Source organism: Vipera berus (assembly GCF_964194415.1).
Source record: "Vipera berus genome assembly, chromosome: 2".
NCBI lineage: Eukaryota > Metazoa > Chordata > Lepidosauria > Squamata > Viperidae > Vipera > Vipera berus.
The window spans coordinates 232,570,772-232,588,022 of record NC_138203.1 but is presented as its reverse complement, the minus strand read 5'-3'; the positions used below and the strand labels follow the sequence as shown (position 1 = coordinate 232,588,022).

General features: G+C 34.7%; 1 protein-coding gene across 1 annotated transcript in view; it reads left to right on the top strand.

The window, feature by feature from the left end:
- The window catches only part of ERC2 (ELKS/RAB6-interacting/CAST family member 2), a gene marked incomplete at its 5' end in the record, with an annotated part of 592,568 nt that overhangs the window by 283,611 nt on the left and 291,706 nt on the right, over positions 1-17,251 (top strand). The window contains 2 exons of the mRNA XM_081317437.1: positions 4,294-4,434; positions 5,514-5,654. Coding sequence (XP_081173563.1) covers positions 4,294-4,434; positions 5,514-5,654 — 282 coding nt within the window. The remainder of the gene's footprint in view (positions 1-4,293; positions 4,435-5,513; positions 5,655-17,251) is intronic.

Genomic DNA, 17,251 nt, shown 5'->3' with positions numbered 1-17,251 from the left:
TGTGGGTTGGGGACCCATGCCCTAAATGATCAACTTCAGTGAACAGTGTATAAAAACTGCAGAGGTATTCAGGATTCATAGATCCTGTTTGGGTTAGTAGAGATTTATCGTCTTAAAACACAACAAATTCATCTGTTAAGGTGCCAATCATGTAAGTGTCTGGACAGCTAAAAGATTATAGCTTTGGGATCCGCACCCATAGTTCTGATTGGCCCAACAGTTTCATGTTGGTAAAAATTTGCATTGTTGGATGTTGCTGCAAGTCAGGGCTTTAATGCATCCAGATACAGAGCTTTTGGTCTCTGTGATTAAGTTCCTGTTTGCTTTTGTGAAAAAAAGGCATTAGATTAGACTTGTAAAAGGAGAGATATAAACCCAGGAATGCTTGCCAAACAAAATAAGACTAGAAAGGATACAGTGTTGCAATTTCATTTTTTTGTGGTTAAACATTGAAAACATGATATCTAAGAGCGTTTTAACAAGTGTAGTCACCACCTAACTCAGAGATGCTACAGTTGAATTCCTCTTTGTTTTGTGTTTGTGAATTATGATGTTCAGTGTTTAATAGAATATGTGACTGACAGCAGAACTAGGTTTCAGTCAGTAGAGTAGGAAAAATAATTTTAACTAAAATGTACAAGTGTCGCTGTGTAACCAAATTAATCTTAAGTGGTAACTTTAAACCTGCCTACAGAAATTCATAATATTTGGGAGATATTTTTTCCATATGGACTGGAGAATTTGCTATTTTTCATTGTTCTTAGTTTCCTATATTTTTTTCCTGTCCTGTCCTGTTCTTTTTAATGGTTTTTAAAGGCCACATAATATTGTATATGTATTGTTGCATACATTTCCTCCAAATGGTAAATCTTTCCTTAATGTACACATTTTTATGTAATTTTTCTCATATGCCTAAAATATTAGTGTGCACTTTTCCTCAACATACACTTTTGTATAGATTTTAAAATTGTGAGCTGCATTAAAAAAATTAGAAAAATCTGGCAAGATTTTTTCTAGTTCATGTATAACTTTGAAAAGTGCCTAAATGTGAATAAAATGTTGTCCTTTGTCTTTGCTCTTCCATGTGCTGCACTGTCAAAAGATAGGACTGATTTATCCATATTAAGGTTACAAATGAAGTAGAGAAAATAGTTGCAAGGGATGAAATACAGGTTTGTTTAAGTAGATTGGTTTAATTTTCTGTTTGGCCCTGATTTTCTTGAGGACTATCACAAGGACTCGCATAAGACTCAAGTATCTATTTCATGTTATTATGGGTCAAGAATGTTTTCCAGGTGCTAAATATTGGAAAGCATAGTTAAAATAGTCAGTGCGGTTGATAAGAAATACATTAGAAAATCTTTGATTAGAGATAAATTAGGAAAGTATAATTAGACAAATATGGATTAGCATTTCTACCCCATTTGACCCACATCTTTTCTGACAGTTCACTTCTCCAAGAAACAAAACCTTTACTTTAAAGTTAGCAAAAAGAGAAAAGAGTGCCTATATATAGCTTTTTGCACATGTTTTATGTTCTGCCACTCATTTTAGTTCTGTTTTCATTTATTTTTTTCTACAAGAAGCTCTCATTATTTCACTTCCCCCCAAAGGGTAATTATTTTACATGTGGTAACAAGTAATGTTAGGTATTACAAGAGCCTTTTTATCCTACAGTCTTATCAACTTTATCACTTTACCATTTTCTCTCCAGAAAAGGTCATTGTCAAACTATAGTTAAAGGAAGCTCTTAATAAACTAGTCTACAGTAACTTTTCACATTCAAAATTAAGGATGGCCACTATTTGAATAGTAAATGTGATGTAAGGATAATTTGTATTTGGGTAGAATGCAAATGATCACTTTCCTACAAGCCAAAATCTAAGAAAATCTAGGATGTGAGGGGCAGTTGACTGCTGGACAGGGTTAAAAGGAAAAGAAAGCTATTATAAAATTTAAACACAAAACAAAACAAACAAATAAAAAGAGATGATGGGAGATCTTCTCTACAGTCCTTCTGCAATTAAATATAGAGAAGGGCTTTTGCTGAAGAATAATTTATGGCTAATGTTTTATATTCATATAACAATATTGCTAAATAAACTTTAATTGTTCATAATCAACTGATCCTCCCTATAAACAAGAGAATTTAATGCCTTCCCCAATGTCCTCACATATTCCATTTCGCCAAATAAATTATATGCCACAATACAATTGGTAAAATTATTATTTATTTATGTTTTTATTAAATATTTATATGACTGCCCAACTCATATACACCCAATTCTTCAAACATTTTATAAATAAGAACAGGGGCATATCTGGAACAGTTCAATCTAGATTTTCCTTGGTTAAAGGGAAAATAGGATGGGAAGTTGGAGTCTAGTAAAGGAAGAGCAATAATTTCTGGAGAAGGAATTCAGTTGCCACTTCAATAATTTTCATGAGAAGGATTACAAAGTGACACCCACATATCTGTTCAGACATATTGCTGATGTGTCAAGTCCATCTTCCAGGTACAGAATCTATAGAATGCATATGGCAGCCAGTAGATTGTTTAATAAGAAACATAATGGAAAGCCTTTGTTTAGAGATAAAATAAGAATATCTAAATTTCCTAGGTTATCAATATTTTGGAATATTTCTCAATAGTTATAATGTAGCGGATATCCTGGGTGCTAAGGCTAAACTATCACAGCCACTCTATGGAAACCCAGAATGCACTTCTATGAAGAGAATTGGCAAAGTTCACTAGATCTGTTGAATTCAAATCTGCATGAGCCTTAAGATTTATGGGCTGAGATCTTGATAGGATATGGCTACTTCATGGTTTTAGGGAACAGATGCAAGAAGTACTTCATCATGGAACCGTAGCTGTTGATTTCTACTGTATATTGTATGGTGTGTTAGTATGTATGCGTCAACAATAAAGATGTACCTATTTTGCATATTTATTCTTTGGATAAAGTGAACCCTGACAAAGTTAATGCTGTAGAAACTTGTATTAGTTGTATATTCTTGTATTTAAAAGAATGGACAGTAAAGATCTGTAACAAAAATAGGAACTCCTTGATTATATTAATTAAATATGGGTCCAACAAATTTGTGTTTATAATTCTAGTGGGCACAGGAATTAAGTGTGGCTAATGGTTCAGTATGGTTATTCAGTCTGAGTGGGATTGGGGTTAGTGTTGCAATAAGAACCAGTACTAAGCGAATATTCTTCCATTCTGTTTGACATGCAAGAAATATGTAAATTTGCCAGTACTGAATGTTTGCCTTAATTAGTGCAGTTCATCATTGCTATCCATTTAAGGATTTTCAGCCTTTATATAGAAATGCTTTTAAACTTCAGTAGCCAATAATGCCTGTTCTGTATCAACATTCTTATTTCAAGATCATTGGTATTAGAGATGATTGTTTTTCTATGTCAAAAATCTCCCAGTGTGTACACTTGGAAAGTCCCTTGACTGAGACCTGATTAGTTGGTTAAATAAATGGCTTCACTTGAATGTTAAATATCTCACAATAATATTAACATTAGTTATATATTTGTACATCTAGTATGATACATAGCTTTTGCCATAGTACTGATCAAACAGCACTTTTGTGTGATGTACCATATTGTACTACAGAAGAAAAGGGCTAAGGTTATTAGGGAAACACAAATATTTGCACACTCTTTTAAGAATATACCTTTCCAAGTGAAGTATGTATTTTTTTCCCTCTTGAGTATATTGCTTGCTTGGCTTCTGAGAGGGATTGTTGCTCGGTTCCTCCTCTAGCATGTTAGTTTGGTCTGGAATATCAGCACACTGACAATAATTATTTGTTCCTTTGAGAAGAGTGAAGACCTGCATTAGAAAGTTAAGTTTATATTCTTCCAAATCCATTCTTACATTCTCACCATTACATTCTTCTATTTAATTCAAGAGAGCAGATACATTTCCAAACCAAATTCTACACTCCTCAGCCTTGGATAGCATCTCACTAGGAACTCAGTAGATTGCCTATCTTAGACAGCAAAAGTGAACTCTCAAGCATCTAAATTCTCCCTCACCCAACATTTTAGTTGTTAGTCAGCACTTGAGCCTGGTAGGTCACACTGGAGGAATTCTGACCTAATGTGTAATTGCTTCTATTGTGGCCTTGTAATGTATGCTTTGCTGTTGAGTGCCATGTTCAATTTTCTATTGAAAACGTAATGTAGGATATTTTAGCTTCCTTTATGTTCTTAGAATTCTCAAGCTGCTGCTTCTGTTTTAAAATATAGCCATATTTTTATGCTTTAAGGAGAGAATTATAGAGCGATTAAAGGAGCAGAGGGAGAGAGATGACCGTGAAAGAATTGAAGAGATTGAATCCTTCAAAAAAGAAAACAAAGACCTGAAAGAAAAAGTTAATGCTTTGCAAGCGGAGCTGACAGAGAAAGAGGTCAGTATTTGCAACTAATAAAACGCTTTATTGTAGGGATTCAAGTGTTATAATGAATCAAACCTTTACAAGTAATGTAAATGTTATAAGTTGGTTATTAAGGCTATTTATCATATTCCAAAGCAATTAGTTTTGCAATCTTACAATTTTTATAAATAGTGTCATAAGATATGGCAGAATCCAGCCAACATTGGCTGTTCTAGCAAAAGATAACAACGACAACAACAACATCATCATCAACAACAACATAGTTGGAAGGGACCTTGAGGTCTTCTAGTCCAACTCCTTGCTCAGGCAGGAAACCCTATACCATTTTAGACAAATGGTTGTCCAGTCTCTTTAAGCCTAAACATTATCCACAGAGGCCAACTTCCAAGGATTACAATGTGTGAAACTTCTTGCCAGTCTTATCTTTTCAGTTGTAGAGCCCTATCCTCAGAGATGAAGGAGGCAATGCTTAATTTTCCTGAAAAACAGAGAATCAATTACATTGAGGTTTCAAAATTTAGAATGAGGTTGCTGAGTGGACATGAAATATGCATTTTAATACACACAACTTCATTTTGCATACCTATTTTTCCTCTTCTCTATACCGTGGTATGCACCTTAAATATATTTGGTGTAGGAATAATTGTTACCCTTCATGAAAAAAAAATGTGATTCTAAAGAATCCTAGAATGACATAGCTAGGCATTTAGTTTCACTCCTGTTTCATGCTCCCTGCTTGGTGGTTAATTGGGTAGCTCAGAATAGGGAAATGTGGGCCAGGATCATACACAATAGTATCGAACAAGTCTATATGGTGGCTTTGACTGCTGGAACTGAAGCTCTCTTCCTTTTTTTTGACTAATAAAAAGCCAAAGAGTCTTTTACGTTTACATTCTGCCTCCATGTGAACACACTGTAGGTAGCCTTCTTGCTTTCAACTGATAGATCCTGAGATATTGGCACTGGCTACTCATCAAAAAACTATATCACTCACAATACAAATGTACCATGAAAGGTTTGCTAGTAATTGCAATCAATTAAGTATCTTCTGGTAATCCCCACTTTGTCTCCTGTATCTTTTTTTTTTCTAGTCTAGCTTACTTGACCTCAAAGAACATGCATCATCATTGGCTTCAGCAGGGCTGAAAAGAGACTCCAAATTAAAGGCTTTAGAAATAGCCATAGAGCAAAAGAAGGAAGAGTGTAGTAAGCTAGAAGCACAACTAAAAAAGGTAAGCATGATGGAGTATTGGTGGTTCTTGCTCCTAATTGCATGTCGGCATTTTTGTAGTGAAAAATGTTAGTTTCTGTTAGTTTCAAGCTCAAAATACTAATGATTTGAAATATTTACATGATGCTTTATCAATTTTTCCACTGAAAAGTCTTTTTTATTAGTTAAACTGTTTGCATCTCATATATTGTTATCAAAGGATTGCTATAAGCTTAAAGTAAGAACCATTTATTATTAGTAATGTTTTAGATTTGTTCATAAGGGAAAAGACTTTTGATATATAATTGAGTATTGGACAGGTTGTTTAGCACATTAATCATATTTGAACTAATATTTATCAAAATGATTTTTAGAATTACATTAATACATTTTCTATCATACCTTATTTATCCATATGTCAATTATTATTATATGTAGTCTTTGTTGAAAGACAAACTCATTTCTTGATTTAAGTATCATGTTTGGCTTCCCCATTTTGTAAACAGCCACTTTGTCAATGAATTAATCAAGGTATAATGCACATTGTATCTGAGTAATCTTGCATTAACCTACCAAATAAAAGAATATTCTACTCTTTATACCATAGTTGATGCTTTGCGGTTGAAGATAGCATACTAAAAAACAAAATATAGTATTAAACCTAATCACCGTCAGCCAAGTAAACTTTGATATAAAGTAGTCTGCTGGTCTCAATATAGCACAAAATACACCCAGTGCGCTACTGTAGATTTGATATCCATAGCACACTTGGGCTATGCACACTATGCTTCAATTATGTGTAGCAGTTATTCTTTCTTACAAATTTGCATATTACTGCAGTCATGCAAGGCCTTCAGAACCTTTCTTGCTAGATTATGTTGCACTTGTTCTGGAAATATGATTTTAAAGTGTTAGATTGTCCACTTCAAATTAATATTAGTTCTCATATAACTTTTTTTGTTTAAACTAGAGTTGTCTACAACTCAAGTCCCAACTGTGGCTTTCGAAATAAGCCAGGAATTTGTGAAAATAGCAGTTAAACTATTGACAATTGATATAGTTAGTGGGGAATATGAGTAGATTGGCATTTTTTGATGGAATCCCTGTTTATACCTAGTTACAGCTGACCCACTTGTTGACCATTAAAGGACCAGAATATTAAATTATCAAGACTTTTTGCCTCATTCAAGTTTTGTAATGTTTTGGTTGATTTAGCTTAGAGCAGCATCATTTCTCTGCAGAATTTTAACCTAGAGAGTGATAAGGTTTTTGTTTTGTTTTTTGAAGTGGTACAGTAAAAGATTTTTTTTCCTGAATGAAAAGAGAAGGCTTAATAAAAGTAAGAACATCCCCCTCCATTTCATCATGTTATTATATCATAAAATTAGTATCTACATCATCTGAAGGAAAACATAGATTGCAAATAATAATTATCAACAAATGATAATTTCTGATTGATATTTTATTTGGATACATTAAATTCAAGTAATCATTTAGAAGAAAATGGTCACCCAAAATCTTGAAATTCAGGCATTTCAGTTCTAGAAAAATCACTAATTTTGGGCATTTGGTTTCTAACGATAGTGTCACCAGTCAAAATGTTTTAATTCCTAATGCATATACCGTTAAAAAAATTGCCTTAGAGCAATGAAAATTGATGGGTCTAGAAATTAAATGCATAAGAAAGCTAAACTGTTGCTGGTAAAAGCAATAGTAAAATGATCACGAGTATAAGGAATCATAAATATTTTTTTTCTGGAGTTAGTTTAAATGCATTTCCCACCCACCCAACCCGGGTGTTGCCATATTTTAATTTTTTGACCCCCTAATGTGGATTCCTGAACTGGGAAGTGGTACCATACTTGTGAAAGCACTGGTGATATGTGCATAGGAGTCTTTGGCTCCTGAAGCTAGGCAAAAAAAAATTGACGTGTTGATGTTTATTTCAGAAGATATCTGTTTCCAATGTTATATCATTACCTTTATATTTATCTAAGTTTCCATCACTTGTTAGATGTGGTCACTTCTATTACTAGCTAAGCCATACACTATTTTATATTCAAATAAAATGGAAATTAAGTTTTATATTAATATGAAAAGAAAGCTCTACATTTAACAATAATGTCTAATTAATCTTTCTTATTACCATCTTGGAACCTTTGATGATAAACTGCAGGCTTGGCCAAAAACACTTCTAATGATTCATTACTAGAAAAAAGCACTTAATGTATCATCAGCGGTGGACAGTTTTCTGTATTTCATGGATTATTTCATTTGAGAAAGAGAAAGCAACACAACCCTTGGATTTTGTACTCTAGCCATTCTTTTCTAAGAGCCAAAATCAACATTTATTTTTCTCTAGAGCTTCTCACATCCAGTAAGGAATGCTTAGAAACTTAAAATTTCTTCTTTTTTTAAATTCCACATTTTCTTCTGTGCAAATGTGCCAGTTTTGCTAAGCTAATACTGTTTTCCTGGATCTTTCCTTCTTTTCCTGTCTGTGCTTCATTCTTCCCACCTTTGCAATGTAGCAAGCTGAACAATTGTTCAATCAGATGTACAATCCCGTAAGTCCTTTCAGAAAGTCTCCACTGTAGCATATAAAAGCATGAGGATCTATTCACATATCATCATGATGTTCTATTCTTCCTCCATAGAGCTTTGCAGAACCTACAATGGCTTCATTTGCACTGTGTTTAATTAAGTGGGCTTTGTGGACTTTAAGGCCAATGTTCTTTTTAAAATGGTATTCATAAAAAAATTGGAGAAATAAAACTTTCATTCAAAGTTTGTATTGCCTTCAGGTCCTCAACAGCTTAATTGTAAGAAAGCATGCAAATATCAAGCTTTATTGTTACTTTACTGCTATACTTTATTAGATCCTTCAAATTAAACATGACCTTTGGAAAGTTATTCAGTTTCTCAAAAATATTAATAAATGCTGTTATCCTGAAAGAAATGATATTGTATAACATACATTGGTTAGTAGATAGTTGAATTTTAGGTATAAAGAAGATCAACGTCCAGCATTTGTAAAATAATTTAATTCAATATTTGACCATAGTTACAGATCCATGGCAAAGTCTGTATCTACAAAGTTAGCAAAAGTAGAAGAAATGGACTACAAATACAATATAATAATAAAACATCCAGGTGTATACAATCAAATGGAATTGTAATTCAGGGCATCACTTAGGCCATTATATGTTGCTTATACTTTGTAGGAGAAAAACCTTGTTAGTTATGGTAGCCTCAAATCAGGAGGAGTCTGGTAGCAATTTTTCTACCTACGAAAATTATTAAAAGCCATCAACTCATGAAAACTGATGCCTTTTAATAAAACCTGTTAGTTAAAAAAGGTGCTACCAGATTCTCCAATTTATGGCAGAAGACAGAAACTTAATGTTTCTCTAATAGCTTTGCTTTTATTTGCAATAAGTGGCATTAAATACCTTTGCTTGCATCTACCAAACATTTTGCCAGAATAGGGTTCTACAGTAAAATGTACATGTGCATTTCTATAAAAATTAGATAAGAAAAGGGATAATGGTTGGATCTGTTCCAGATAAGCAGGTGTGCTTTTCATACAGTCTCTCTCTGAAAGAGCTCTCATTACTGCAGGTGGCACAATGGTACTTCAGAATCTTGCAATCTTTTGGAACTCTTTTAAACACAAGGGTAAGCATGCCAGCAAGACTTTTGCTGAAGTGCAGCTAGCTGAGAGAATGAAATAACCAGTGGCTATTTCAACCAAAGAAATGCCAACTTGTTTCCTTTTAAACACTTAAGTTTTATATTTAAGTATCCAGTAACTTAAAAAAAACTGCTGATGAATTGTCTTTGCTTCTTAAAGGCTTGTTAATGTTATTGTGATAGATGACAATTTGCCATGGCCAACTTGCCACACCAACTTGCCACAGGACAACTCCCCAAAACACAATTTGCTGTGGGACAAGAGTTACATTAATATCAAAGAAATAGTGGAAGAGAATCATTAAAGATAGGATGCAAAGGGAGAAACAGAATGCAATGTGAATGGCAAGATTAAAATAATTTTTATTTATTTTTATTTATTTTAAATAATTAAATAGAATTGTTAAATTGTTCTGTGGCAAGGTGTCCCATGGTGAGTTGGCAGTGGTGAGTTGGCCATAGTGAGTTGGCCACAGCAAGTTGTCCTATTCTGATGTTGGGAAGCACCCAGCCTGGCACTAAGGAGGGATCAAGCACAGAGCTAACCTGGAGTCACTGTGCAACCACAAAAGGCTAAGTTCCTTGGAACCTTATCTAACTGTTCCTAGGAATGGGCTGTAGATTGGGGAGATTCTCATATTATAAGCAGTACATAATAAAATAGTTAGCTTGAACTCTGCATGTGTGGGTCTAGTTCTTTGTGCTTAACACATTGCATAGAACATGCTTCAATGATTGGGTGAGAGTAGAGCATGCATCATAAATCAATCAGTGTTCCAAATCTGAAAATCATTTTTGAGGAAAAAGTATGTTTATGTACATATATTATATTGATGAAAGCTATTTTCCTATATACAAAGAACTATATTAATAATGATAGAACATCATGTTATCGTCTCCTATATTATAAAATTATGTTTATTAAAGTTTTGTAATTCCAGTCTGAAAGTAGGACATGTCTCTAAGCAAATTATATGTATTATACAAAAGTATTTTACTCTCTCTTAACACAGGACCAAATTCTACTGTTGTAATAAAAACACTGAATGACTAAACAAGAGGTTTTTGTAAACATTCACTTATTCAAAACTACCTTGTAATTATATTAAGTATTGGGTAGAATTAAGTTCATATAAAACCTGAAATTATTCTTATTATGCCTTGCTGATTGGGTGGGTCAGCTGTTTTTAGTCACTTTAAGTGTTCCAGGCTTAAGCTGGAAATAAATCATCAATGAAGTAAGATTTTTTTCCACAAAAAGTGGATTTCTAGCAAGATAAATTTTGATGAATGACAAATGACTGTGGTTGCCCCCAAAAGATAGAAATGAGATCATTTCTCATCTAGGACTACTCTCTGAACTGGGATGTTTGTAAACCACAGAGTAAAATTAAAATTACTTCTCATCTAAAGCATTCTAAGATCTATTTCATTTAAATAACATTTCCATCATCTTATTTAAAATATGAAATCTATCTGGAACCACTACAAAAGTGAAAAAGATGTGTTGTACACACATTTCCCCTAGAAAGGAACGTTATATGGCCTATAGAAAGGCATTTAGCGAGGTTTAGCCTGCCTACTGTTTCCGACAAAGAATCTTAGCATGACTCAGGGCATAAATACATAAATATCCCTTTAAGAATCTGAAAGATTGTGTGAACTGCATACAAGGTTCCCTTTAGAGATCCTGTGAGTAGTGGATGATGGAAAGAGGCTGACATAAAAGTTAGTCTTAGTGAAGCTTATAATTTGCAAACTGTTCTCAGTTCCTCAGACCCCCCCTTTTGCTTTAAATGCTTCCAAAAATAGTACATTGATTTAAATTCAATTATACTGGCTTAGTATTGCTATGAAACAGGGTCAGTGTGACATAGACACGAGGGAGCCCATCCTGACTGAGAGGTTGCATGCCGCTATTGATTTTCTGAGTATAAAACCAGAACTTGACATTTCTCACTAGCAGGTCTATGGCTAAAATAAAACATAGTTTGGCTCAGGAAGCTGCCATAGCAAAAGGTGAGCAGTGAGATAACTAATCTAATACATTGTTTTTAGACAGGTTCTTAGCCAGGATATTCTCCTTAACAAATTGCAACTCATCAGATTTCCACAAATGATTACAATATATGCTGTTTTGAAATGATATAATCCAGAAGGTCATCAAGCCCAACATCCTACCTCAAGGCAAAATAATGTTACTTAAAATGGAGATTTTTTTTTCAGAGCATTATTCTGTCTTTCCAATAATTTTCTACCCAGTAATTTGAAACATCAGTTCTACAGTGAGATTCTGTTAACTTTTCTGGAAGCCTTGTACATGAACTGTTGCAATGTGGTTGGTATAGGATTGTCTCAAATATTACTGAGAAATTGCTCTTGGGCCAGAATATAGTAATATGAACAGTTATGGGGAGGTCTCATAATAGCCATATAATGTCTCTGCTCTACAAGTTGCACTGCTTAATAGCACAGATCATTATTCTTAATAATAATAGCAGACTTCTATATGCAATTGAAGTGGCTGGTTATCACCTATAGAGCTTACACAGCATCATGCCTAGATTTCTGAGGAACTGTCTACAGTATCTTCTGCCCATCCTGTAAGATTAAATAGAGTTTGCATTTTCCAGTTCTCATTAATTAAACAATATCCTCTAGTTAGACCCATGCCTTCTCTAGCACAGCACCTGCCCTCTGGAACAGCATTCCCTCAGAAATTTCAATTGTGGGTGGCCCAGAGTTGATTGCAGTTGGACAATGTCTTTAAGTTGAATAAGTGCAATAGGGTAGACTGCTCCTACATCTTCTCAGGCCTTGGGCTACTTATTAGGCCCCTTTGGGTTGAGTGTTGTGTATGGAGGATGGTTTTTATTATTGCTTCCAGTCAACTATAATTCTCTTCTATTATTGTGGCATTTCTTGTCTTTTAATAAAGAGACAAGCTAATTTTCTGAAAGATGACATTTGAAAATATTAAAGAACATATTGATTTTTGGTGAATTTATAATAAACATTTATGTTTCTTTGAAAAGTAATAAAAGGAGAAAGCCATATGTATTCTGTGACCCTGGAGGGCATCTTTAGATCATTGGTTGGGTTGGTGGATAAGAGCCCTATGAAGTCAGGATCTGTGCTTTTGTGTGCCCGGTAGCTCTCTCATACTTTCCATTGGTTTCCAAGCTTCAGTTGGTTCAAAATGCAGTGTACTACATGATTGTGTGCTGCTGTAGCTGTGCACGTGTGTCATCTCTCCTGCAGGGGCTGAATTAACTGCTTGTTTGCTTCCAGATCCAATTCAAGGTGCTGGTTGTCACTTTAAAGTCCTTCATGGCTCGGGACCACCAGGTTATGTGAATGTCTAATAGGTCAGGTATATGTAACATCTTTTTCTAATCACATCTATCTGACCCACCAGAGCAGGGTGGCAGGGAGTGCTATGGGTCCTCTTTCTTAAGGATGGTTAGGATCAATCTAGTAGGATCACGAAGAAGGGCCTTCTCCAGGGTGGCTCCCTCTTGTGGAACTTCAAATTATCTATATATTCTTCAGTCCTGATGGTGTTTTCTACTACCGGTATTGAAATATCATTGCCTCAGCCTTTTGTCAGAGGAACTCCATTAAAGAAAACAAGATAAAATAGTTACACAATACTTTTCAGTTGATAGTCATTGTTTTTATTTTATTTTATTTTTTTTAATCCCATTTATATCCCGCCCTTCTCTGAAGACTCAGGGCAGCTTACAATCTAAGCACAAATCAAATGTGCTTAGCAATAGCCTTCATTCTATGTATATGCCTGCTTATTAGGGCTTTCTCCCCCCCAAAGCGGCATTATTACAAAGTCAGCTTATTGCCCCCAACAATCTGGGTCCTCATTTTACCTATCTCGGAAGGATGGAAGGCTGAGTCAACCTTGAGCCTGGTGGGATGCGAACCTGCAATAATTGCAGGCAGCTGGTGTTTTTGTGAAAACACACCAAATAAAATAGCCATTCCCTGATTTACTAACCTAATTTGATTATAGTTTCTCTCTTAAATAGTTTGTGGATTGTAGTGTTTTGCTAAAAGATCATATTTTTGAATCTTTCCGTTTGTCCTGAGGTTATCTGTATTTTGTAGAAAATGTTTTTGTTTTCTGCATTAAAGGAACACTATCCATTGGATTCTGTTTATCTAAATGTTTGCAGAAACAATGGCAAGCAGCAAACAATGTTTAAAGTCAGTTTAAAGGACAGTTCCAAATTATAGCCTCCAATCAATCCCAGCTATTAACTAATAACTGGAATTGAACCATCTCTGATAGCATGGTGTTTGTTAAATCCAATTTGAAGGATCTAAGGTATTTTCTTGCATGCATCTTTCTGCTGTCTCATTTATTAGTCATACTCATCTTTTGGCTCTTCTAAATAAACATGTATTGCTCTTGTGCTTATATATCGATGTTGGAAGAATAAATGATACGTATAGCATGATAATAAATAATGTACACTTTTTCAATTCTTTACATTCATTATATAAAATAATATTGCTGTGTATAATAATTTGAATAACAAGGGAAAAATAATGTGAGACTGATTTTTTTCATAAAACATGATTAGGTTTCTCTTCCTTCCTCCCAAATTCAGCCCCTTTTCTCTCTGTGGGTGTGCAGAAGCATGAAAACTAGTCGACAGTTCATAAACTGTCACATGGATATAGCACACAATAGAAGTCTCATGCTCTAGCAGTTTTTAAAAGTTAATTTATAATTCATTCAACTTTCTATAAATATTTGGAGACAATCAAATTGCATGAGTGTAATTATGATTACATAAAATAATGGATGGATCTCCTTTTCTTTAAGCTTATCCTGGATATGATCCCAAAACAGCTAAACTATGTTGCTGCTGCAATCCATCAAGACCAGCAGAGACAGTTGACCTATAATATACCCTAAGTGTTGCTTGGCCTTGAAGACCTGCAAGGCTGAAGCAACTATGTACCTTCCCTTGAGTATGCTTTGATACAGCAGTTGTGTAGTTCTTTGGGCTTACTCATTGAACCCCAGATGTACGTATATCTGGTTGCTTGCTCTTAAGTAGAAAAAATGAAGGGGTCTTTAATTTAGCCCAGCTAAATGTGAATAACTGGTGGACATCATTATTACATTTTCTGATCTGAAACATTTATAGGAATATAGAATGAGAAGAAGATTGGAAAGAGTTTGGAGATCTTATATTCCTTGCTCCATGTAGGGATATTTTAATCCTTAACTTTGTCTACTGAATTGTACTATTCAGCAATAAAAACCAGTAGATAGAAATTGAATAAACAATATGAAGAGGTCTGGAGGTAGCTTCTTTATCCTTTTGATGGACTTTGGAAATGAATGAGTGGATAATGAAGGATGAAAAGGATAAAGAAGAGGAAAGCTCTGATCTCTTCTCTTGGGATTTCCAAGCAACCTAATATGAGATGCCTGTTTATAGTTACTAGTATGATCCCTATCCTTAATACTTTGTAGATTTCTTTAGCATTGCAGAAAATGTATTTTAATACCATGGAGCTGAAGGGAACATAAGAACATAAGAAACAAACCTCTGAGAATAGAGTTAGGGTATATCCATACAATCCATAGGCTATCTGGAGTCTATACTTTAAGTGACTTTTCCTGGTGACTTGGTCAGTGTGAACATTCTAGTTCTGTGTGATAGATATCACAGTACATTCATAGTTAGGCCTTCCCATGCTAGACTTTCTTATTTTTCCAGTGTACAGCACTGATATCTATAGCATATACATGAGAGGTGCAGTATATGGGCCATAGAATATGAACCAGCCCCTAGATACAACTAATTAATCTACAAAAACCCATACAAAGAGCTCAACACATTTTGCATAGCAGACCCTTCCCCTTCCCTTCACACACTAGGAATGTCCATAGAGGAGGGAAATAGAAAAGTCAATATGGTGATCACAACTACAGGTTAATGACAATAGTTGGGACTGGAAACTCTTTTCCTAAGTGACATGGCTACATCATGGGATCACCATTTGCAACCTCCTGTGAACTTATCCATTGACTTTGCTTGTTGGAAGCTGGCAAGGAATGCCAATCACATGAATGATGCTGCAACTGTCCTAACTGTGAGCCAATTGCCAAGCACTTAAATCATGATCATGTGACTGCAGTGACCGCAATTCCGAAGATTTGTGTAATTTCCCTTGTCACAATTTTAAACAGCTGCTAAATGAATCATCATTAACCAAGGACTACTTCAATGTAATCAAAGCCAGATCCCTATTTAGCCACCATCTTGATGTTTTGACTGCTCTTTGCAGATAGTTCTGATCACATTTATAACTTACTGAAAGTCCAACAGTTTTCATATCAAAAGGATCATGTGGAACCTTTTGAAATTTGTTTAGATGCAGATTTGACTTCAAAAGGTAACTGATGCAGATGGCCTTGGTTACCTGAAAATAGGAAAGACACAGCACAGTGATATTGACAATACTCCTGAATGCCTTGGCAGATCATTTATAATTTATAACAGTAACTATAATTGGGTAGTGTTGGGCTTTAAGATTTAGTGAATGTGGTCTAGATAGCAGATTGCAGACCACAAGGCCTCTGAAAATACCAGCCACTGTTGCCAGTGAAACATCAGGAAATCTGTTGCTTAGACCACAGTCACTAAACCCTAAAGCCCAACTCATACTGGCCATGAAAGCCTATACCAATATATTGACTCTAACTTCTTGTTTGACAACATGGGCAGAGCTAAGAGTTCTCTGCTGGCTGGTTACCCTCTGATCCAATTCAGGATCCTCATGATAATGTTTAAAGCCTTAAACAACTTAGATTCAACCACTTACAACCTGTCTCCCTCTTGAAGACTATCCTGCTGCTACTGCTTTCTTGGCTGCCTCAGTTCTAATCCTTTCTTAAAGAAGTTATGTATGGATCCCCAGATATTCCAAGAATTCCCATAGAGATATTAAGAATAATAACCCCTATTTTTCTTTAATGAAGCTGACGGATCACAAAATAAATGTGGCTGCTGCTGGTGGTGTCAGCATTTGTCCAGTCTGAAATCCTCCCCATATCTACAATATGTTTCCATCTTGTTTCTTTTCAATATTGCATTGAATGAAGATCTTACTTTTGAAAGCTTATCTGGAAAACCCAAATAAAAATATTCCCCAAAGATTCTGGTTCATTCTTCTACTGATCATTCATCTTTGTTATTCCACATCTATTTGTTATTTGAAATGGACCATATAAGCCTTCACATTTTTCCCCCTGAAGAAAAAGTAAGTCTAGGAAATGGAACAAACATTTCCCTAAACTCTCACATTTCACATATTAAAAAAAATCTTCAAAATTTTAAAAATAATACTTTTGTCTTATTTGCTAAATGGCAAGTGCAAGGACTTCTTTAAATGAAGAACTATAGTAGTCAACTCAGCATATAGCCTAAATATATTTTTAATCTCATTTCCTCAACATACCCAAAAATCTAGCATGAATTATTAAGGTGCTGAAGTGTCATTTATTCACTGTACTCTGAAGTAACTTTCAGCCACGTCTTCCATAGTTCAGTTCAATTATTGTTGCAAAAAGCACAGAGATATGTGTCACAAGTCTGCTCTGCCAAAGCTAATTAATTTGTGTTGTTTTCTACTGTTTACCCTCTTTAGTCCCATATCCTATAATAGACATAGCATTATTGAATTTTTCATTTTAAGATTTCTAGATGAGATTCAGGGGGCTGTATTTGAGCCCTCAAATTCTAAGGCACTCTCTATTAGACTATCCAAGATGCAATTTCAGAAAAGTCACAATTCTCATTTTAATATTAGGGCATACTTATTTTGGATTTGAACAAGTGTCCACTGAAATTAACAAAAGTAGCTCATAGGAATACTTGACAAACTGTG